We start from the raw sequence: 24755 nt of genomic DNA on the forward strand, positions 1-24755 counted from the left end.
CAAATGGCAACAGAAACCTGAGGTGCCTTTCCAAACATATTTGAAATAAAATAGAAAGACATGTTCTGTATACCCATGAAGCTGTCTCAAACTGTGAACAGAACATTATCTACTCATCTCTGCCTCCTGATAACAATTGTAAATTTTCAGAGAAAGTGAATAGTTACATGTTTGAACAGGTTTGTGATCTACTGATCCCTATGAATGCAAACTACAAATAAGGCAGAAACATACAGGAAATTGGACTGATTTCTCACTGGTCTGAATTAACTGCTCTCTCATCCTCTGTGCTGGCCTTGGAATTGCTGGTAAAGTTCTAGACTAGAGGTTGCTTGTATGGATTTCTGAGACCTCCTGCCCACATCTTCTACCCATTCTCCATTTCACTCTCTATTCTCTCATTAAAAATGGGTCTACATGTCAATACTATTCAGCAGAGAAGAAAGAAAAGTAGCAACAAAGGAGAGGGAGACAGCTCGGTCCAAGCAGAGTGGTTTGGCTGAATGGTTAGAGGTATCACTGCCGAAGTGACCACAGGATCCTTGGAGAATGTCAACTTCCAACTTTAGAAAACATTTAACCTACAAAAATACACAGAAGGGTTCTGAACAAGGAATTTCAAATTAGGCTCCTAATATCTCATTTTTGACCACTGCAATAATAAAGTCATTTTGGGTTTGCAGGCACACTATGAAGTGTAGAGAAAAAGTCAGTCAGTTAGAGAAAAGAGGACTACATTCAATGACTACTGTTTCCTTATGGAGAAGAAAACCGGCGACAGAAGAGAATACCATTGGTTTTGCTGTGCTGGATGAAGAAAAGGAAGGGATGGTCTGCACAGAACCTGAGGGAGTAACTGGCACAACATAAAACCCTTTTTGGTGTGGTAGCTGCTGCTGCTTCTGTACCTTCCTCATTGACCTCCACAAAGGACTTGTGCATGACCTTGGACAAGTACAGATCCTTCAAGTCTGCCCTGTCCTGTTCTAAGGCATCGACCATGTCCATACTGCGAAGGACATCCTCCATGTTGTAAGTTTCCTCTAGTTTAAATTTAGGAAGGAAAACTTCCATCTCTCGTTCATGCATGTTGTCTGGCTTTGTCCATTCTATCAATCTCTCATAAGAAAGTTCTTTTTCCACCTAAAATAAGAGAGTGGGAGATTTGAAAATCTAATCAGTGTTGTCCAATGGGACTGTTTTCTACGATGTTAACGCGCTCCGGCTGAGTTGCCTAATGTGGTAGCCATGAGCCATATATGGTTACCGAGCACTTGAAATGTGGATAGTGCAATAAAGGCCTGTTTTGTAAATTTAATTTTTTAATGTAAGTGTACATCATCACAAATGGCTAGTGGCTACCATATTGGACAGCACACATATGGAAGAAAGCACCTTCATGCGAAACCATTCGAGATGACTTTACATTTCAATGCCTTGATTCCTGGATTCAAGACACTTAGTCAAACCTTTTCCTTCATGCAGAAACTTACAACTTAGAGTATATTTGTAGGAGAATGACTGTCCTCTTAAAGTGTGGTGTTCTATCTTAATAAAAGCATGCTGGTATCTCAGACCTATCTTCTCTTTTACCCAAATTTCCTTCCAATGAATCCATCACCATTTTCTGTTCTTTTAACTTCCAACATCTTTCGGCCCTTCCTCTGCCTCTGTTGCTGCTGCCTTCATTCAGGCCCTAATTGTGTCTTGTTTAAAATGTCATAGCAGCTTCCTTTCTTATCTCTCTCCATTCTTACTTCTTTCAATTTGTCCGTTGCAGTCGTAAGGATTAGCTTTCGAGAGAAGCAAAATGCTACCCTGCTAAAAGTCTTCACTGACTCTCTAACACCTTGCTACTCAGTGTGCTCCGTGGGTCTGCCACCTCAACATCACCTGGAAGCTTGGTGGAAATGCAGCTTCTCAGGCTCCATCCCAGTCCTACTAAACCAGAATCTGTATTTTAACAAGATCCTTGGGTGATGTATAGACTCAGAACAGCTCTTCCCCATATGACTGCTTTCTGAAGGGAAAACTCACACCTAGTGGGCAAGGCTGGAGTGAAGACTACTAATATTAGTCAATGTCATATTCTGTGCATTGAAACAAATGCCTTATATAGGCAATCTCTTTTATCCTGCAATAACCCTTATAGAGAGGTACGGATATCATTTTCCACAGGAAGGAAAAGGCTAAGAGAAAAAAAAGTCAAAATTGTAAAGCAAGATTTTGAGGGCTGACCTGATATGGCCCCAACCTGAGTCTTTTCTGGAATAAGAGTATTTTCTTTTCTTTTTTCCTTCTTTCTTTCTTTTGTTTTTAATTTGATGGAGTCTTGCTCTGTTGCCAGGCTGGAGTGCAGTGGCACGATCTCGGCTCACTGCAACATCCACTTCCTGGGTTCAAGTGATTCCCCTGCCTCAGCCTCCCTAGTAGTTGGGACTACAGGTGCATGTCACCATGCCCAGATATTTTTTGTATTTTTAGTAGAGACAGGGTTTCACCATGTTGGCCAAGATTGTCTCGATCTCTTGGTCTCATGATCCACCTGCCTTGGCCTCCCAAAGCCCTGGGATTATAGGCGTGAGCTACCGCGCCAGGTCAAGAATTTTCTACATTGTGTTCAGCACTTAGAACAACATCCCGCTGGACATAACCATAAAAAGAGAAAAAGGCATGTGACCAAATATGTCAAGAAAACATTGGTAAAACCAAATTTTCGAAGTTTTTTTTTTTTTCCTAAAAGCTTGTGAGAGCATTCACTATGAGAAAATGCATACTTTGGACTCTCATTACCATTTTCAAATCAGTGTTTTCATCTGGAAGCATATTCAGCTCCTTTCCAACATAAGGAAGCACCAGAATTTTGTTTAATATTTCTTTTGCATAGGTCATTTGAAAAGTTGATTTCTTAAACATCATTTGCACAGGTTTTTCTTTGTTCTATAAAAGAAACAGGTAAAAATTAACTTGAAACACAACCATTAATACACTGTACATACATCAACAGAGCTGGCCACTCTCTGCCCTTGGAAACACTTTCTTCCCTCGGTCTCTAGATTCCCATATTGGCCTCTGCCTTTACCAGCCCTTGATTGTTGCCTCAGTTTCCAAACACTGGGGTGTCCATGGTTCAATCCTTAGTTTACTTTTCTTGGTGGACTTCAAAAGAATCAGAATATATCACTCCAAAATATGCTACTTTCGTTTAAGAATTATTTTGAGGTGAAGGCATTTGAGTTCCTGAAATATGTTATCTGCCTAAAAGCAGAGCCTCCCAAAAGGACTCAGAAGCCCTCAATTGTCATAAATTTGCTTTTTGGGAACAACTTTAATTTTCTCAAAGCTGAGAACTCTGTATACACTCAGCCAGACATTACGACTCGACTATTACATCAGCTATCCATTCTACCCTAAAGGATCCATTGATCTCTTAAAAATGTCAGTTTTTTCCATAAGTTCCCTTTTCCCCCTCCTTTTCCCATCCTAAATTAAGTAAATACACCACCAATTCTAACCACCCATTTGAGTTACTCATAACTGAGGTCTCCCATGTGTATGTGTGACACACAGGTTGATCAATTTCTGTTTGCTTTTCTCTTGTAAATTCTCTTTTGTTACACTATAAGGTCCTAGCCAGTGATCCCAGGAAGATAGAGGAAAAAGGCTTTTTTCTCCCCTATAATTTCATTTAGTCTCTTGAATTGAAATATGAAACCAAATTTGCACCCCTGCCCTGGAACTCACCCCTGTAGTCTAGACTCATCAATTTTGCTGCCTACGCGACATCTGCACCTGAACATACAACGTATAAAAGAAACCTCCAATTTAACATGTAACACTGGGTCCCTCACAATCCATTCCAAATCTGCTCCATCTCTCATCCTCCCTGTCTCAGTTGATGTGGACACCATCCTGTAGGTAACCTTGACTCCCGTCTTTCTCTCACAACACATATCTGACCCATTTAAATTATATCAGCCCCATCTTTAAAATGTAACCAAAATCTAACCCATGCTTCCTTCCTCCACTGCTATCATCCTAGTCCTGGATGTTGCAGTAAACTCCCAAGAGATTGCCCTGTCTCTTCCCTTATCCTCTCCATGATTATTCTCAGCCCAGGAGCCCGAGGGCTACTGTTAAAACACAAGTCACATCATTCTTCAACTGAAAACCCCTTTGACTCAGAGTGAAAGCTAAAATCTTTGAAATGACTTGCAAATCGTACGTCAATATGGTACTCAAAAAGTTTCAGATTTTAGAGCATTTTAGATTTCAAGTTTTCAGATTAGGGACTTGTTCAGATTAGGGACAAATTTTCAGATTAGGGGAGTTGTTTTCCCCTAGCTTTTTCAAAAGGTTTAATGCAAATGTGCCATTTCCTTCTGATAGAGCATCCATGACAGTGAGCCTGAAACAATGGATTTTTAAACAATATTACATTAATATAGGTTTACATGTGTATTTACTTTTCACTCTATCTATTACCAGTTAAATGGATACTTGTTTTCATATACACAAAAACTATACGAGGGCTTTTCTTACAAGATGTCATTTAATCCATACAAGCTGATGAGGTAGGTGCTGTGAGTGAATGTCTGCACTTTACAAGCAAAGAAATTGAGCCTTCACTTTTTAAGTCTGTTTCCCCTGAGATCACTCAACTACAAACAGAAGAGCAGGCATTAGAAACCAGGTCTTTGTGGTTCTAGGGCTCCTCTTAATCACCACAGTATAACGACTTCCAATAAAAGACGCAGCAGAAAGCAAAAAAGATACTTGCTTAAAACATGAAATTTGTAAGTAGAAAAACTATTGATTTCCAATACTGGTAAAATAGGTATTCCTTCCTATATTCCATATGTGATCAAGTAAATTAGGACACCAATATTTTCAGAATGTAACTTAGGACTATGTTTTTATAAACGAAGGAAGGAACACAGGGAAGGTAGAAGGGTAGGAAAAAGAAAATGCCATGAAAATATTTATACCTTTAGGATAAAAAATTCCATTTTAAAGAATTTCACTAAAGATAAAGCTCACAAGTACTGATAAAAACAGTATGCAGGAAGATGACTACTGAAGCACTCTATATGCTGCAGAGAAAATATTTAAATACCCAGCAACAGAGAACCAGTTAGATTCTGTCACATCCATGATTGAATATAAATGGAGATATTAAAAATCACAGTAATGCCATGAGAAAATATTAAGTATAAATTAAGAATAAAGTTACACATAAGTATAATTCATAGATAAAAGACTACAGGGGAGCACTGAACATCACATATTTCTGGATAATGGGTAATTCTAATTTTATTTATATCCTTTGCTACTTTCCCTACAATGTGCCTATATTTGTTGTAGTGTCATTTGGTAATTTTGCTTTTATGAAATTGATGGACTTGCACTTAGTTGAAAAGTGAGATAATACTAGGCAAGATCTTACACAAATCAATAAGTGTCTTCCCACTAGTCCCACCTCCCCAGAAACAATAAACCTCAGTGCACCCCTTCTCTTGGTATTTACTTTCATATTTAGAAATAATTGTGTATACGACTATTTTTAACCCCACAATTTTTGACATTATAAATTGCCTTCCTAATTTAGGGCTGATAATTAATTTTCTTTTATCACTTACCACACTTCACTTCCTCTCTCCAAGTGTTTGCTTTCTTGTGACTAAATAGTATTCACTGCTAAGCCAATGAATGAATAATGGATGTATTTCTTTTCTTACGTGTCTGTTTTTCCTTATGTTACTATTGCTTTCACCCCCTTTTTTGTTTTCATTTTTTAAAAACCTATGGCAAATTCCCCTCCCACTAAATATTCTACAGATCACTCAAGCCCTTTCAGTAACTTCTTCATATGCTCGACCACATATGGTAATCTACCAGTCCCATTTCTCATCTCCCACAGTTTCCCCCCTGCTGGTGAGTGCAGGTTTATTTAGTCTGTTAAGATTTTCATTCCCAAAGCAGAATTTTCATAAACCGAGAACAACTTTTTCTACTATTATACCTTATTTAGTCAATGATCAATTAATTTCTTATTAATTTGGTAAACAAATCGTTTTCCTTAAACTTTAAAGCACACTGCTAATACAGCAAATAGGTTATTTTAAACATTTAAGCATTGATGATAAAGCTTAATGTATCAGATGTTTTAAAGTTGTAATCACTTTAAAGAACAAACTTACGAAGTTAACAACAATATCATTAATATAAGCATTTGTACAATAATAAACTGAATAAATCAACACTTATAAATCTGGTAAACTAAATTCTCCTAAGACTTTCAAACATGTTTTAAAATACACACAACTGTACAACAGTGATTATAAAACTTATTTCTAGCACACCACTAGTAATACTGTGGGTTTTATTCACTTTATCTTCACTCTATCTTTTTATATTTCCTAGGGTGACGGTAATGCTTATTTTAATACTTTTCTGGGGTTAAATTAATAACAGACCATCTCCTATTCACAAAAACAATAGGATGGGGCTGCCAGACTGATGATTAGGACATGGGGTCTGACTGACCTGACACTGCTACTTTTCAGGTCATACTGCTATTTATTTTTATAGCCAAACAATATTTTTAAAGCCAAATAAATGTAAGGACCATTTTATGGTTTGGTCCTATATTGGGATTTCGCAAAGACGACCATGAAATTTCCTTTTTTTTTTTTTTTTTTTTGCCAAATGCCTTTCCTTGAAATGAAATACTATTTGAGGTTTTCGTGCATCTGGTTTGCGTAACACAAAGTTCTATCACACAAGTTGGCTTTCAAGGTCTCCTGGTTTAATACTTAGGCCTTCAGGTTGGTTTATAACCACTATGCCTGTCAACCTATGTGCCTATAGTCACAATTCCTACACAGCAGTCGTATATGAATCATCACACGCATCACACAGCATTTCCTGTAAACATTATTGAAATTATGTCCTGCTTCCTTTAAACTCATCTTCCTCTTCTTTTTTTTTTTTTTTTTTTTTTTGAGACGGAGTCTCGCTTTGTCCCCCAGGCTGGAGTGCAGTGGTGTAATCTTGGCTCACTGCAACCTCTGCCTCCCAGGTTCAAGCCATTCTTCTGCCTCAGCCTCCTGAGTAGCTGGGACTACCCCACGTCATCACGCCCGGCTAATTTTTGTATTTTCAGTAGAGACTAAGTTTCACCATATTGGCCAGGCTGGTCTCGAACTCCTGACCTCGTGATCCGCCCCCCTCAGCCTCTCAAAGTGCTGGGATTACAGGAGTGAGCTACCGCGCCCTGCCCATCTTACTTGTTTTATCTGAATTTACTCAAGGACTCTTTCTTGGCTTTGTAGTAACATGTATTTCAATTAACATATGATGGTTTTCGTTCTTGAGCAAATTCTCTCTACTTATCTACTGGGAATCTCTTTAAATTGGATACTTTCTTTTTACACTATCCCAACATTCTTGCTTTCTGGCAACAGTATCGTCCTCGTTTTGATTTTTTTCCACTCCAAAAACATACCATCAACGCCTCTCCTGGTTTCTTTTAAAGGAGGAGGAATGCCAAGTACAAATTCTGAATACTGAGAGCATATGAGTTTCGGCACCGACAAATAAATACTGTTGCTCTTGTTATTCCTGGAGGTCCCAGGCCTCACAGCCCCCTCCAGCCCCCAGCGGAAACTTCACCAGGGTGGGAGGCCTCATTGTCTGCACCTACTTCCAGCTCCGACAGGAGGCGTGGAGCCCAGGCAGGACTTTCACCCCCCAGCTCCTCGCCCATTCGCCGTGGCCTCTCCTCCCCGCGCCTGGGCCCACAGGGCACACAGCCAGGTGCAGCCAAGTCCCTGCCCTTAGGGAGGCCCCGCCAGAGACCAAGTGAAGAAGGACAGCCCCAGGGAAAAGTCTGGACAACAGGCGCCCTGAGCACTTCACTGGGCTTCCCTTTCGCGGGTTCCAGCCCTTTTCCTGGGCTCAGCAGATAATGGGAATCCCGCGTGTGGGAACCGCTACGAAAGCCAGACACCTACCCCAGTTCTCCGCGCAGCTGCCCGGGAGCGAGGTGAGACCTGGTCGGAGAGGCGGGAATAGAGCTGTCGGAGCGGCGCGGGGTATCTGTTTTTAGTGAGTGGGGAGGCGTGGGGAGGCGTGCGGAGTCGGGCCCCGCCAGGAACCACCCAGCGGGCGCTGGGCAGGAGGGCGGGGCGGGTCCCGCAGGCCGCGGGATTTCCTGATGTGCGCGAAGCGGCCAATCTCTCTGCGGATGAAAAACCGCAACTGCCTGGGAGTTTTCAGTCAAGAAGCGATAATGCGCTTTGGCTATTTGGGGCTTTTCGTGGTTCCGTATAGATTGTAGGATTTTTTTTTTTTCTTCTGTTTCTGTGAAGAATGACGTTGGTATTTTGATAGGGATTGCACTGACTCTAAATTGTTTGGGTGGCGTTGTAATTTTAACATTAATTATTCCAACCCATGAGCATGAATATGTGTCCATTTTCTATGTGTCCTCTTCATGTTTTTCTCATCAGTGTTTTATAGTTGTCCTTGTAGAAGTCTTTCATTTCTTTGATTAAATCGATACTAGGTATTTTATACATTATATTTTTTATAGGTATTGTGAGTGGGATTTCTTTCTTGATTTTTTTTTTCAGATTGTTCACTGTTCATGTATAGAAATCTTACTGATATCTTATATCCATTTTGTATTCTGCAACTTTACTGATTCATTTATTAGTTCTAGCAGTTTTTGAGGGGAGTCTCTTGGTTTTCCCGATTATAAGATTATGCCATTGGTGAGCAAAGCTAATTTTATTTCTTCCTTTGCAGTCTGGGTGTCCTTTGTTTCTTTTTCTTGCCTAATTGCCCCGGCGAGGACTTCCAGTCAGATACTGAATAAAGGGGGCGAAATTGGGCATCCTTGTCTTGTTGCAGATCTTATAGGAAAGGTTTTCAATTTTTCCCCATTCAATATATTAGCAGTGGGTTTTTCATTTTGGTTTTTATTATTTTGAGGTATATTCCTTCTATACCCAATGTGTTAAGGATTTTTATCATAAAGCGATGTAGAATTTTACTGAATACTTTCTCGGCATTTATTGAAATGATCGTGTAGTTTTTGTTGTTGGTTCTGTTAATGTAATGTATCGCATTTATTGATTTGTGTATATTGAAACATACTTGCATACCCTGGTGAATCTCACTTGATCGTGGTGAGTGATCTTTTTAATGTGTTGTTGAATTGGAGTTGCTAGTAATTTTTTGAGGATTTTTTCTGTTTTTACCTGTTGATGTGATGGATTCCTTTATTTGATTTCCAAATGTTGAAGTAGCCTGGTACACCTGCAATCAATCTTACTTAGTCACAATGTATAATCCAACTATTTTACACATAGTTGGATATCGTTTGTGAATATGTTGCTCAGGATTTTACACCTATACTAATGAAAGATACTGGTCATTAAGTTTCTTTTCTTCTCATTTCTTTGTCTGGTTTTGTTATCAGAGTAATTCCAGATATAGAGAATGAATTAGAAAGTGGTTCTTCTGCTTCTATCTTCTGAAAGAGACTTAGAGAATTGGTGTAAATGTTTTCTTATTTATTTTTATTTTTTTAGAATTCACTAGTGAGTCCATCTAGGTCTGGTGATTGTTTTAGAGGGCTATTAATTATTGATTAAATTTTTTAGTAGATATAGGCCTATTCAAATGTTCTATTTCCTGCTGTGTGACTTTTGGTGGATTGTGTCTTTCAAGAAATTGATCCATGTCAGGTAGTTTATCTAATTTGTGGGCACAGAGCTGTCCCGAGTATTCTTTTATGATTTTTTTATTGTACATGGGATTTTTAGCATGTCACCACTTTCATTTCTGAAATTTAGGCTTTTCTTTTTTGTTTAGCCTGGCTACTGTCACATCAATTCATTGATCTTTTAAAATAATTAGCATTTGTTTTCATTGATTTTTCTCTCTGGATTTCATTCATTTCTGCCCCCATTTTTATTATTTATTTTGTTCCGCTTAGTTGGGTTTAATTTACTCTTTTTTTTCTGATGTTCTAAAGTAGAAGCTGTGCTGACTGATTTTAGAGTTTTTAAAACAAAGTTTCTACTTTTTAAATTTATCCATTCAATGCCATGAATTTTTCTGGAGAGGTGACTCACATTGTCCAGTAAGTCAAGAAATGTTAAGTGTCTAAATAGTAAACTCTAACCTTAGGTGAGTAAAATATGGAAACTAGTGGATTAAATAATCTGTGATTGAATCTATTGTTTAACTCACTAAACTAAATTAGTTAAGCAAATATTTACCTTCACTCCTTCATCTTTAACCCCTTCACTTTTTTGAAGTCTTATCCCATAATTATGCTCAATATCTTAAAAACACACTTCTTTACTTAAAGACACACTTCAACACACTTAAAAACACTTAAAAACACACTTCTTAACACACTCAAAAACACACTTCTTAAAACACAATATCTTAAAAACACACTTCTTTACTTAAAAACACACTTTCTTTACTTTTATATATCATATGATTTTATTTACATAAATTTCAAGAACATGCAAACTGATCTATAGTGATATAAGGTAGATCAGTAGTTACATGGAACATGGAACTGAGGACAGGGCAGAGAGAGGTGGGTGAGAGGCAGTATAAAGGAGAAGGGGATACTTTGGAGTGATGGATATGTTCATTATCTAGATTGCTTTTACAGATGTACATATATATACACATAGATCCAAATGTATCAGATTGTATATTTTATTTTTTAATTAATTAATTGATTATTTTTAAATTAATGTTAATTATTATACTTTAAGTTCTGGGGTACATGTGCAGAACGTGCAGGTTTGTTACATAGGTATACATGTGCCATGGTGGTTTGCTGCACCCATCAATCCGTCATCTACATTAGGTATTTATCCTAATGCTACCCTCCGCTAGGCTCCCACCTCCATGACAGGCCCCGGTGTATGATGTTCCCCTCCCTGTGTCCATGTGATCTCATTGTTCAACTCCCACTTATGAGTGAGAACATGTGGCGTTTGGTTTCCTGTTCTTGTGTTAGTTTGCTGAGAATGCTGGCTTCCAGTTTCATCCATGTCCCTGCAAAGGACATGAACTGCATAGTATTCCATGGTGTATATGTGCCACATTTCCTTTATCCAGTCTATCATTGATGGGCATTTGGGTTGGTTCCAAGTCTTTGCCATTGTGAACAGTGCCACAATAATCATACATGTGCATGTGTTTTTATAGTAGAATGATTTTTAATCCTTTGGGTATATACCCAGTAATGGGATTGTTGGCTCATATGGTATCTCTGGTAATAGATCCTTAAGAATCGCCACACTGTCTTCCACAATGGTTGAACTAATTTACACTCCTACCAACAGTGTAAAAGCGTTCCTATTTCTCCACATCCTCTCCAGCACCTGTTGTTTCCTGACTTTTTAATGATTGCCATTCCAACTGGCGTGAGATGGTATCTCATTGTGGTTTCGATTTGCATTTCTCTAATGACCAGTGATGATGAACTTTTTTTCATATGTTTGTTGGCCACATAAATATCTTCTTTTGAGAAATGTCTGTTCATATCTTTCACCCACTTTTTTATGGGTTTTTTTTCTCTTGTAAATTTGTTTAAGTTCTTTGTAGAGTCTGGATATTAGCCCTTTGTCAGATGGATAGATTGCCTAAATTTTTCTCCCATTCTGTAGGTTGCCTGTTCACTCTGATAATAGTTTCTTTTGCTTGCTGAAGCTGGATCCCATTTGCCAATTTTGGCTTTTGTTGCCATTTCTTTTGGTGTTTTATTCATGAAGTCTTTGCCCATGCCTATGTCCTGAATGGTAATGCCTAGGTTTTCTTTTGGGATTTTTATGGTTTTAGGTCTTATGTTTAATACTTTAATACATCTTGAGTTAATTTTTGCATAAGGTGTAAGGAAGGGGTCCAGTTTCAGTTTTCTGCATATGGCTAGCCAGTTTTCCCAACATCATTTATTAAATAGGGAATCCTTTCCCTAGTGCTTGTTTTTGTCAGGTTTGTCAAAGATCAGGTGGATGTAGATGTGTAGTGTTATTTCTGAGGCCTCTATTCTGTTCCATTGGTCTACATCTCTGTTTTGGTACCAGTACCATGCTGTTTTGTTTACTGTAGCCTTGTAGTATAGTTTGAAGTCAGGTAACATGATGCCTCCAGCTTTGTTCTTTTTGCTTAGGATTGTCTTGACAGTGTGGGCTCTTTTTTGGTTCCATATGAACATTAAAGTAGTTTTTTTCTAATTCTGTGAAGAAAGTTGCTGGCAGCTTGATGGGGATAGCATTGAATCTATAAATTACTCTGGGCAGTATAGCCACTTTCACAATATTGATTCTTTCTTTCCATAAGCATGGAATGTTTTTCCATTTGTTTGTGTCCTCTCTTATTTCCTTCAGCAGTGGTTTGTAGTTCTCCTTGAAGAGGTCCTTCACATTACTTGTAAGTTGTATTCCTAGATATTTTATTCTCTTTGTAGCAATTGCGAATGGGAGTTCACTCATGATTTGGCTCCCTGTTTGTCTATTATTGGTGATACGAATGCTTGTGATTTCTGCACACTGACTTTGTATCCTGAGATTGTGCCGAGGTTGCTTATCAGCTTAAGGAGATTTGGGGCTGAGACAATGGAGTTTTCTAAATATACAATCATGTCATCTGCAAACAGAGACAATTTGACTTCCTTTCTTCCTATTTGAATAAGCTTTATTTCTTTCTCTTGCCTGATTGTCCTGGCCAGAACTTCCAATAATATGTTGAATAGGAGTGATGAGAGGGGGCATCCCTGTCTTGTGCCAGTTTTCAAAGGGAATGCTTCCAGTTTTTGCCCATTCAGTATGATATTGGCAGTGGGTTTGTCATAAATAGCTCTTATTATTTTGAGATACGTTCCATCAATATCGAATTTATTGAGAGTTTTTAGCATAAAGGGCTGTTGAATTTTGTCAAGAGCAGTTGCATTTCAAGCCTGTAACACAAATGGCTACAGACAGCTTACCTGCCTTTTCAGTAAATATTTGAAATAAAATAGAAAGACATGCAATGTATACCCATGAAGCTGTCTCAAACTACATTACTGTAATAGAACGTATACAATCACCTCTTCCTCCTTATAGCAGTTTTAAATTTTCAGGGAAATGGGATACTTCCACATTTGAAAAGGTTGTAACCCACCAATTGCTATGAATGCAAACTATGATTAAAACAAAAATACCCAGGAAATTGGACTGAATCCTCATGGTCTGAGTTAACTGCTCTCTCACCCTCTGTAATGGCTTCTGAAGAGCTGGCAACGTTCTGGAATAGAGGACACTTCTGAGAATCTGAGGCCTGCTCACCACACCTCCTCCCTCATCTCCATTTCACTCTCTATTCTCCCTTTAAAAATGGGTTCCTATGTCAATACTATTGAGCAGAGAAGAAGTAACATTTACATCTATCTTGTGCTTGTAAGAAGAACAGCACAGCTGAACATGTGGGTGACACCTTGCACAAAGTAAAGACACAGGACTTAGCTCTGACAGTTGGAATGTGGGAGAATAGTGAGGACGGGGAGACACTTTATTTTAAGGTGAGTCATTTGGGTAAATGTTTAGGAATACCACTGCCAAAGTCACCACAATATCCTTGGGGGATGTCAAGTTCAGGGCCTAGAAAAAATGTAATATGCAAACACACACAAGCATTCTGAACAAGGAATTTCAAAATCAGGTTCCCAATACCTCATTTTCCACCACAATAATAGTAATGTCACTTTGAGTTGCAGGCATACTGTAAAGCATACAGGAAAAGTAGATCAGTTAGAGAAAAGAGAAGGACTATATCCAATGACTACTATTTCCTTATGGAGAGGAAAACTGGCCACAGAAGAGAATACCATTGGTTTTGCTGTGCTGGATAAAGAAAAGGAAGGGATGGTCTGCACGGAATGTGGGGATGATTCGTGAGCCCTGGCGAACTACCCTGCAGACAGTAGCAGCTGCTGCTTCTGTACCTTCCTCATTGACCTCCACAAAGGACTTGTGCGTGACCTTGGACAAGTACAGATCCTTCTTAGATGACATTCCTGAGAAGTCTGCCCTGTCCTGTTCAAAGGCATCGACCATGCCCATACTGCGAAGGACATCCTCCATGTTGTAAGTTTCCTCTAGTTTAAATCTAGGAAGGAAAACTTCCATCTCTCGTTCATGCATCTTGTCTGGCTTTGTCCATTCTATGAATCTCTCATAAGAAAGTTCTTTCTCCACCTAAAACAAGAGAGTTGGAGATTTAAACATCTAGGTCAGTGTTGTCCAATGGGACTGTTTTCTATGATGTTAACACTCTCCAGTTGAGCTGCCTAATGTGCTAGCCATGAGCCTAATATGGCCACTGAGCACTTGAAATGTGGATAGTGCAAGAAAGGCCTGTTTTGTAAATTTAATTTTCGTTAATATAAGTGTACATCATCCCAAGTGGCTAGTGGCTACTATATTGGACAGCACACATATGGAAGAGAGCACGTGAATGCTGAACCATTCAAGTAGGAGATGGCTTTATATTTCAATGCTTTGATTCCTAAATTCCAGAAACTGCCAAACCTTTTCCCCGAGGCAGTAACTTACAACCTGGAGTACATTTGTAAGAGAATGACTGTCCTCTTTAAAGTTGGTTGTTGGCCAGGTGCAGTGGCTCACGCCTGTAATCCCAGCACTTTGGGAGGCCGAGGCAGGCGGATCACGAGGTCAGGAGATCGAGACCATCCTGGCTAACAGGGTGAAACCCCGTCTCTACTAAAAATACAAAGAATTAGCCGGGCGTGGTGGCGGCGCCTGTAGTCCCAGCTACTCGGGAGGCTGAGGCAGGAGAATGGCGTGAACCCGGGAGGCGGAGGTTGCAGTGAGCCGAGATCACGCCACTGCACTCCAGCCTGGGCGACAGAGCGAGACTCCGTCTCAAAAAAAATAAATAAATAAAGTTGGTTGTTGTATCTTAACAAAAGCATGTTGATGTAGGGCATCTCAGACTTGTCTCCGCTTTCACCCAAACTCCCTTTTAATGAATCCATCACCATTTTCTGTTCGTTTAACTTCCAAAACCTCTAGGCCTTTTGGCCTTTCCTCCACCTTTGTTGCTGCTGCCTTCATTCAGGCCTTTGTCATGTCTTGTTTGAAATGCCACAGCACCTGCTTTCTGATATGTCTCCTCCATTCTCGCTCCTTCCAATTTGTCCGTTGTAGCCATAAGGATTAGCTTTCTTTAAAAAGCCAATTACTGCCCTGCTAAAAGTCTTCATTGACTCTCTACAAACTTGGTACTCAGTGTGCTCCATGGGCCAGTAGCTTCAGCATCACCTGGAAGCTTGGTGGAAATGCCGTATCTCAGGCTCCACCCCAGTCCTACTAAACCCAAATCTACATTTTAACAAGATCCTTCGGTGATACATGGAGTCACAGCAGCTCTTCCCCAATGACTGCTTTCTGATGGAAAAACTCACAACTATTGGGCAAGACTGGAGAGAAGACTACTAATATTAGTCAATGTCATATTCTGTGCATTGAAACAAATGCCTTATATAGGCAATCCCCTTTATCCTACAGTAACCCTCACAGAGAAGTACTGACATCAATTTTCATGGAAAGGAAAAGCTAAGAAAGCACACATTTCTAAATTGTAAAGCAGGACCTTGAACTCTGACCTGGTTTGTCCCCAGTCTGAGTCCTTTCTGGAATAAGACTATTTTCTAAAAGGTGTTCAACACTTAGAAACCATCCCACTGAATGTAACCATAAAAACAGAAAAGGGCATGTGGCCAAATATGTCAAGGAAACACTGATCAAAGCACATTTTCAAAGTTTTTCCCTAAAAGGCATCATCTGAAAGCCTTTACTATGATACAATGCATACTTTGAACACTCATTACCGTTTCCAAATCAGTGTTTTCATCTGGAAGCATGATGATCATATTCAGCTCCTTTCCAACATAGGGAAGCACCAGAATTTCGGTGAATATTTCTTTTGCATAGGTAATTTTTAAAGTAGATTTTTGAGACATCATTTGCACAGGTTTTCCTTTGTTCTATAATGAAAACAGTTAACCATTTAAGTTGAAGCACAAGCGTTGAATATTGGACATAATCAACAGAGTTGGCAAGTGTCTGTCTGCAGTAATGCTTTCTTCCCTTGGTCTCTAGAACCTTGTATTAGCCCCTGCCTTTACTGGGTCATGTTCATTACCTCGATCTCCAACCGCTGGGGTTCCCATGGCTCAATCCTTACCTTACTTTCTCTTGGTGATCTTGAAGGGAATCAGGATATGCCACCCCAAAATACACCACTTTGGCTTAAGAATTATTTTGAGCTGAAGGCACTTGAGTTCCTGAAATATCTTAACTACTTAAAAGCAGAGCCTCCCAAAAGGCCTCAAAAGAACTCAATTGTCATAGGTTAATTCCTTGGGAACAACCTTAATTTTCTTAAAGATGAGAACTCTGCACACACCCAGCCAGGCATTGTCACTTGACTGTTATATCTGCCATCTATTCTACTCTGAAAGATCCATTTCTCTTTCCCCAAAGTCATGTCTTTTTCCCTAAGTGCCGTTCCTTCCCCTCCCTTTCCCCTAGTAAGTTAGGTAAATACACCACCAATTCTAACCACCCACTTGAGTTACTCATCACTGAGTTCTCCCATGGGTATGCGGGATGCACATGTTAATAAGTTTCTGTTTGTTTTTCTCTTGTTAATTGTCTTATGTTATTCTAATTTATTAGGGCCCCAGCCAGAGAAGCTGGGAAGATCAAAGAAAAAGATTTCTTTTCTCCCCTATAATTTCATTGAGTGTCATGAATCTAAATAGGAAACCCAAATTTGCACCTCTGGCCTGGAGCTCACCCCAGTAGTTCAGACATTCCATTTTGCTGCCTACTCAACATCTGCATCTGAACATATAAAAGAAACATCCAGTCTAACATGTAACTCTGGGTTCCCCCATTCCCTTCCAGGTCTGCGCCATCTATTTTCTTCCCCATCTCAGTTCACAGGGACACCATCCTTCCAGTTGCCAAAAGCCCTGGGGTTAACCTTGACTCCTGTCTTTCTCTCACACTACAGATCTGACCCATTAGCAAATTATGTCACCCCATTTGTAAAATGTAACCAAAATGTAACCAAAATCTAACCTGTGCTGCCTTCACTGCTATCATCCTAGCCGTGGGTACCCTGTTTCTGTTCTTATCCTCCTTGTGGTTATGCTCAGTACAGTAGTCTGAGGGACTTTTAAAACTTAAGTCACATCACTCCTCAACTGAAAACCTGTCTGAGTTTTTCAGTTGGAAAAAACTCAGAGCAAAAGCCAAAATCCTGGTAAATTGTGCATCATGATGGTATTCAAAGAGTTTCAGATTTTGGAGCATTTCAGATTTCAGATTTTCAGATTCAGGACCCCCAATCTATGCTTAACTCTGCTGTTGTGGGATTAAAACAACCAGAGGCAATATGTAAACATAGGAACATGGTTGTTTGAATAAAATTATATGCATAAAAATAGGTGGTGGACTAGATTTGACCGTGGTCCATAGTTTGCCAACTCCTGGCCTAGAGAATTCCTCTCCTCACCTCCAAACCTCTAGCCTTGCAATAGAAAAGGATCCATTCTTGGTCTTCTATATTAACTGAATTATTTAGTAAATATGCATTTGTGTAGATGTTTTGTTTTATTTAGGAAGAGAAGTACTAACTAGAATTAAAATGAAAGAAGTAATGTCAAATCAAAATCTGTGCTCTTTGAGGAACCAAATAGGTTGGTGTTCTTACACCCATTGCAACTACTTTATATTGCCTTTCTCTAGTATAGAGGCTAGAATGGAAGATATAATTATTCACCTCCTTAAAGCGTAAAACAATTCTGGCCAGTGAAATATAGAAAAAGTTTCCTTTTATGAGTAAAATGGTAGAGCCTCAGGAGGAGAAGACTTTTGCACCACCCCTTTTGTTCTTCTAACTTCTTTATTATTATCATACTTTATGTTCTAGGGTACATGTGCACAACGTGCAGGTTTGTTACATATGTATACATGTGCCATGGTGGTGTGCTGCACCCATTAACTTGTCATTTACATTAGGTATATCTCCTAATGCTATCCCTCCAACCTCCCCCCACCCCACAACAGGCCCTGGTGTGTGATGTTCCCCTTCCTGTGTCCAAGTGTTCTCATTGTTCAGTTCCCACCTATGAGTGAGAACATGCAGTGTTTGGTTTTCTGTTCTTGCAATAGTTTGCTGAGAATGATGGTTTCCACCTGCATCCATGTCCCTACAAAGGACATGAACGCATCCTTTTTTATGACTGCATAGTATTCCATGGTGTATATGTGCCACATTTTCTTAATCTAGTCTGTCATTGATGGACATTTGGGTTGGTTCCAAGTCTTTGCTATTGCAAATAGTGCCACAATAAACATACTTGTCCATGTGTCTTTATAGCAAACAGACAAACGGAGAGCCAAATCATGAGTGAACTCCCATTCACAATTGCTTCAAATAGAATAAAATACCTAGGAATTCAGCTTACAAGGGATGTGAAGGACCTCTTCAAGGAGAACTACAAACCACTGCTCAATTAAATAAAAGAGGACACAAACAAATGGAAGAACATTCCATGCTCATGGATAGGAAGAATCAATATCGTGAAAATGGCCATACTGCCTAAGGTAATTTATAGATTCAATGCCATCCCCATTAAGCTACCAATGACTTTCTTCACAGAATTGGAAAAAAACTACTTTAAAGTTCATATGGAACCAAAAAAGAGTTCACATTGCCAAGACAATCGTAAGCCAAAAGAACAAAACTGAAGGCATCACTCTATCTGACTTCAAACTATACTACAAAGCTACAGTAATCAAAACAGCATGGTACTGGTACCAAAACAGAGATATAGACCAATGGAACAGAACAGAGCCTCAGAAATAATACCACACATCTACAACCATCTGATCTCTGACAAAAACAAGAAATGGGGAAAGGATTCCCTATTTAATAAATGGTGCTGGGAAAACTGGCTAGCCATAAGCAGAAAGTTGAAACTGGATCCCTTCCTTGCACCTTATACAAAAATTAATTCAAGATGGATTAGAGACTTAAATGTTAGACCTAAAACCATAAAAACCCTAGAAGAAACCTAGGCAATACCATTCAGGACATAGGCATGGGCAAGGACTTCATGTCTAAAACACCAAAAGCAATGACAACAAAATCCAAAATTGACAAATGGGATCTAATTAAACCAAAGAGCTTCTGCACAGCAAAAGAAACTACCATCAGAGTGAACAGGCAACCCACAAAATGGGAGAAAATTTTTTCTATCTTGTCATCTGACAAAGGGCTAAGATCCAGAACCTACAAAGAACTCAATCAAATTTACAAGAAAAAAAACAACCCCATCAAAAAGTGGGCAAAGAATATGAATAGACACGTCTCAAAAGAAGACATTTATGCAGCCAACAGACACATGAAAAAATGCTTATCATCACTAGCCATCAGAGAAATGCAAATCAAAACCACAATGAGATACCATCTCACACCAGTTAGAATGGCAATAATTAAAAAGTCAGGAAACAACAGGTGCTGGAGAGGATGTGGAGAAATAGGAACACTTTTACAATGTTGGTGGAACTGTAAACTAGTTCAACCATTGTGGAAGACAGCGTGGCGATTCCTCAAGGATCCAGAACTAGAAATACCATTTGACCCAGCCATCCCATTACTGGGTATATGTTCTTCTAACTTCTTGCCTGCGTTGTGGGCTTAATGCCTGATCTATCATGAGACCATGAGGAAATAGGTAATGTTCTAAAAATGACATAGCGGAAATAGAGAGGTTTGGTCCCTGGAAGTTTCACCAACATCCCACATCAGCCCTGGCCTCTGACCACCTCCAGACTTCCTGTTAAGGGAGATGAACTTCAGGAGTGTAAACACTATGAGCAGGGTTTTCAATGACATCCTAACATACATCTTATTAAAATAAATTTCAAGGAGAGAAATATTTTGCCAGGAGAAAATATGACAGTTCATTTCAAAATAAAGCTAGAAAAAAAATACATTTCTTGAGAAACTGAAGACTTTGGCTTACATTGGCCTGAAAGATTTAACTAATGGTCAATGATCAGTAATTACCTTAATTAACATATTCTGTCTACTTTTGTGTATGTCCAAACACTTCTAGAGTTAAACAAGAAAGAATAAACACGATTTAGAGAAAGATAAAGAGCCTTCTGCAAATAATATATTCAAAATTGGAGGTAGCTAAACTCTGTCTGTCCTGTGTATGTGTTTTTGCTCACTTGGTTTTAAGCAAAAATTTGTGCTTGTTTAATATCTTTATTATTAAAAAAAAGACTGAACATAATTCATTGGTTCAGTACTTACTGAGTACATGTGTGTGTTAGGCACTTGTAGCATTCTCTACACTCAAACAGCAACAAGCAGAGCAGGAAAAGAAGACACCTGATTCAGCCACTCCAATGCCACCAGGGAGACAGGCAGGGGTCACTGTGACAGCTTAGAGGAGGAGACAGCTTGGGGAGGTGCATTGTCAAGAAAGGCATCTCGGAGGGAACGCTGGCAGAAAGAAAGGAGCATGAAGGTACAAAGGGAAATGAAGATAGAGAAACAGGCAGGATCCGGATCATGAAGGATCACATCATACCATGGAGTTTGAACTTTATCTCACAACCTTTGGGAAGCCAGTGGCTATACACTCTGTACACTCAGATTTGTGGTATAGATAGTACCCAGTATAGATGAGATGAGATAGGGTGCTGGACCAGAGGCCTGGGAGTATGTGACCACGTTGGTTGAGACACCAAACAGAGATAAAGGGAAGGAGAAAAGTCTCAAGGTTTGGAGGGGAGTCCAGCTGCTGAACTACCGAAGGGTCATGTCCAGTCAAAGTTATTGAAGTTAAGCTTCTTGCAGGTGTTAAAGCCAATAGGACAGTTTCTAAAATCACCTTTGATAGTGCAAAATACTCACCTTGCTGATTTTAAAAGGCATTTCCCTAGTTTTGTATTTCTCAAATGAATGATCCCAGTTTCCTTTGAAGTAGATGGCATTCACGAGAATCAGCTTAGTCGATGAATCAACTGAACCTCGAGGCAGCACCTCTGTAATTTTACCTGTAAAGAAGAGTTAAAGAACCATTTACCTAAATGTATTCCTTGATGCTTGTATCAGGAGGGATATTCAGATTGTGTGGTCTCTTTGAGAAGGCAACTATGCATGAAAGGAGTTCATGGTGTCATGAAATATAACCATGTAAAGGGATGCTTGTCCTTAAAACAACCAGAGTAACAACACTGCAACAAACAGTTGAAATTGAATATAAGCTCTAGGAAGAAGAATTCCACAACTTGAAAAGAGTGTATAAAACAAACAAGCAGATATTTATAGGCAGAGGATGAACTGATAATAGATTAGGTAGAAAGGAGTAATTGGTGACTATGGCATAAAGAAAGAAACAAAGAATTGTCAAAAAAGTGAGCAGTTGTAGCAAGTGTAAAGAACAGTTTAAATTAAGAAGAAGGAAATTTTATTATTATTAATGAAAATAAAACCTACTTAGTACTAACCAGAAAAGAAGTCAATTGAAATGTAGATTGTTCTAGAAGAAACGTACTGAATATTGAGAAACATCAGATACTTGGTAAGAGTGGGGATAAAGCTAGAGAAAATTTCTATCCATTGGCAATATTTCAGAAGCAAATTTTTAAGATTTGCATAGTTAGAGAAAAAATCACTCCTTTTATATTTGACAATTTTGTAAAGAAACTAACTATAAAACTGTTAAAATATTATTGAAATAGAATAACGATATATTTTCACCTTCAGTCTTATCAGCAACCCAGGCATTTATGTGTCTTCTGCAAGTCTCTTTATCATTAACAAAGTCAAGGTTTTCTATTTTTGCTTGGTAGAATTTGCTGCAAGAATCTGTAAAACACTAGGATAAACCAAGCAACATAATTTTATAGCTACAGAAACAAGACCAACAGCTTACTTCTTCATTGTGCCACATCATAAAATCAATAATATTATGATTTAGCATACATTTACAAATATAAGGAATTAACCAGAAGTTCAAATTCTTTTCAGCAATATTTACTCTTAGCTTGTAAACTAAGTAATATAGTGGTCTGCGTATCAAATAATTTTCATGACCTGCTAGATCCCTGAAGATAATAGCAGTGCATCAGTGACATGATTAAAGACACAGAGAATTATTCAAGAAGACCTAGCAATCCTTACCTGCATGCTCCTAATAATTGAACATCAAAATACTTCAGACAAACACTGATAGAACTAAAAGAAGAAACAAATAAATTCACTTTTATAATTGGAGATTTCAACACTCCTTTATGAGAAATAGACCAATCCTGCAGGCAGAAAATGAGTAAGAACATAGTTGAACTCAACTTTGTTTTTCAAGGCTTTGAGATTCTGTGACTATAAAATCTGACACTCCTACAAACTATTAAATTTGTTGAGTGAGGATTAACACAGCAAGTGCTATGGCTGCCTCTTCATTTTAGAACAACAGAATATAAATATGAGTCTACCGTTCCATAAATTATATTGGAAAAATATACAATTCTAGACCAGCAATCTCCATCTGAACCTTCTGGGATGATGAGAATGGTGTAAATCTGCAATGTCCCAAGTAATGCCACATCAGCTATTGAGCACTTGAAATGTGGCTAGTTGGACTGAGGAGCTAAACATTTAATTTTATTTAATTTTAATTAATTTCATGGAAACCTTAGTAACCACATATAGATAGTGAATGTTTCAGACTACAATCAACTTTGCAAAAAAAGTTCATACTATGCCGGGCGCGGTGGCTCACACCTGTAATCCCAGCACTTTGGGAGGCCAAGGTGGGCAAATCGCGAGGTCAAGAGATCAAGACCATCCTTGCCAACATGGTGAAACCCTGTCTTTACTAAAAATATAAAAAATTAGCCGGGCATGGTGGCAGGCATCTGTAATCCCAGCTACTTGGGAGGCTGAGGCAGGAGAATGGCTTGAACTCCCCTAGGCAGCAGAGGTTGCTGTGAGCCGAGATTGTGCCATTGCAGTCCAGCCTGGGCAACAAGAGCGAAACTCTGTCTCAAAATAAGTAAATAAATAAATAAATAAACTATATTTAGTTACTATAGTCTGTAGGATTATGATATTAACAAAAACCTACATTATGTCATACAAAAGCAGGAAATTTGGTGGAAATTAAATGGACTGAAATAACTAATTTATTGATCATGCACTATAGAATTGTTTTCCAAACTTTCCCTTAAACTACTCACAGCTAACTATTTAATTCCCCTTTTCAGAATTTTGTGGGGTTTTTTTGTTTTGTTTTGTTTTGTTTTTACAGAATTTTCTACTTCTATTTCAGCATAGCATTGGAGAGGAAATGTGACAGTAGTTAGGAACACAATTTCTGCAACTTACTAGCTGTGTGACCTTCAAACATTTTCTTAATCTCTTTATGCCTCCATGTTCTCTCCTGTAGAACAAGGAAGCAGTAATAGCTACACCTCACAAGATAACTGAATTCCTATGAAATATCACCTTTTCATGTAGCATTTTTGAATTCTTGGTATGTTTCAAGCACTACGTAACTGATTTATGTACATTATTTCACGTAACCCTCCCATAATTCATGCCTTGCCAAAATTGCTGGCTCTGCTTGTTTTTCAGTGGTTTGGAAATTGTTTACATCTCTCAATATGAGAAATAATCTGAAAATAAACTGATGAATCTCCCATATTGATGACTTGTTGCACCCCAGGTGATCTTTTTATCTATTAAACATGTTTTAAAATAATTGTTTGCTATTTTAAGTTACTATTTTACAAGCCATCACTAGTCAAAGTAAAATAACGTCTAATTATATATTGCTATTGGTGCCAGATTCTTGGAAATAAGAATAGTTAATTAATTAATTAATGAGAAACAGATGACAAATAATTCTCATCTCTTGATTTTACATTTCAGTATCAAAATAACATTTAAAATATCAATGATTTTCTTAAAATAGTCACCAAAAATGGATATTTGTTTGTTAACATTTTGGTTGTCTTTATATAGAAAACTAATAAAAAGCTGGTAATAAAGTTAATAGTAGCTAAGACTACAAAAATAAGCTGTAAAAATCATAATACCGTACACAAATCTTATAAATATTTGACTTTATGCCTTACAACCTTCACTTTATACCAATTCGTTTTGAAACAATTAATTTAGAGTCTGAAACAAGTTTGAAAAATAATGAATAAAACCATATAACACAGTAAGACTGATATCCTAAACATAAATGATTCTTATAAATCAGTAAGAAAAAGACATCCATCCCCATGGGGAAATGTGTAAAATAATACATAAATAGGTAATTCACAGAAAATATAGAAATGCTCAATAAACATAAGAAAAATTGTTTAGTTCCACTAACAACCAAAAACTTTAAAAGTTAACAATATGTGGTGTTGCTGATGGTGGGTGGAAATGAACACTCTACAAATATGCCTTCGGGATCGTAAAATGGCGACAGTACTGTGGTGAGCAGCTTGGCAGTATTTATTAAAACTTCAAAGCTTCATTCCTTTCCTTCTGCAAATCCATCTTAGACAGTAACTTACACACATATGAACACAACTGTGATATTACTGTCTGTGATGGCCCCGGTT

General features: G+C 38.4%; 2 protein-coding genes across 2 annotated transcripts in view; both read right to left on the minus strand.

Moving 5' to 3' along the window:
* Positions 1-13268, minus strand: LOC140709031 (serpin B6-like). Its single transcript, XM_073006501.1, has 4 exons — positions 13244-13268; positions 8016-8242; positions 2794-2940; positions 1-1143 (listed from the first exon to the last, which is right to left on the minus strand). Exons 1-4 carry the CDS (start codon positions 13266-13268, stop codon positions 757-759), a joined length of 786 nt encoding a protein of 261 aa, XP_072862602.1. The 3' UTR covers positions 1-756.
* The window catches only part of LOC103244150 (serpin B6-like), a 19453-nt gene continuing 5514 nt past the window's right edge, over positions 10817-24755 (minus strand). Inside the window, exons 4-7 of the mRNA XM_008013840.3 lie at positions 21895-22012; positions 21046-21188; positions 15932-16087; positions 10817-14276 (exon numbers count right to left, since the gene is read on the minus strand). Coding sequence (XP_008012031.2) covers positions 13872-14276; positions 15932-16087; positions 21046-21188; positions 21895-22012 — 822 coding nt within the window. The 3' untranslated portion in view covers positions 10817-13871. The remainder of the gene's footprint in view (positions 14277-15931; positions 16088-21045; positions 21189-21894; positions 22013-24755) is intronic.

This window comes from Chlorocebus sabaeus, chromosome 18 (genome assembly GCF_047675955.1).
Source record: "Chlorocebus sabaeus isolate Y175 chromosome 18, mChlSab1.0.hap1, whole genome shotgun sequence".
In the NCBI taxonomy this organism is placed as follows: domain Eukaryota; kingdom Metazoa; phylum Chordata; class Mammalia; order Primates; family Cercopithecidae; genus Chlorocebus; species Chlorocebus sabaeus.

What these genes read in the sequence shown, in the direction of transcription:
- LOC140709031 (XM_073006501.1), bottom strand. Translation starts at nt 13,268, where the DNA reads ATGAGGATTCAGTCCAATTTCCTGG. An exon ending in CAGCTGCGCGGAGAACTGGG is followed by an intron (nt 2,941 to 8,015) that starts GTAGGTGTCTGG and finishes TTTCTTTTATAG; the next exon opens with AACAAAGAAAAACCTGTGCA. An exon ending in AAAACACTGATTTGAAAATG is followed by an intron (nt 1,144 to 2,793) that starts GTAATGAGAGTC and finishes CTCTTATTTTAG; the next exon opens with GTGGAAAAAGAACTTTCTTA.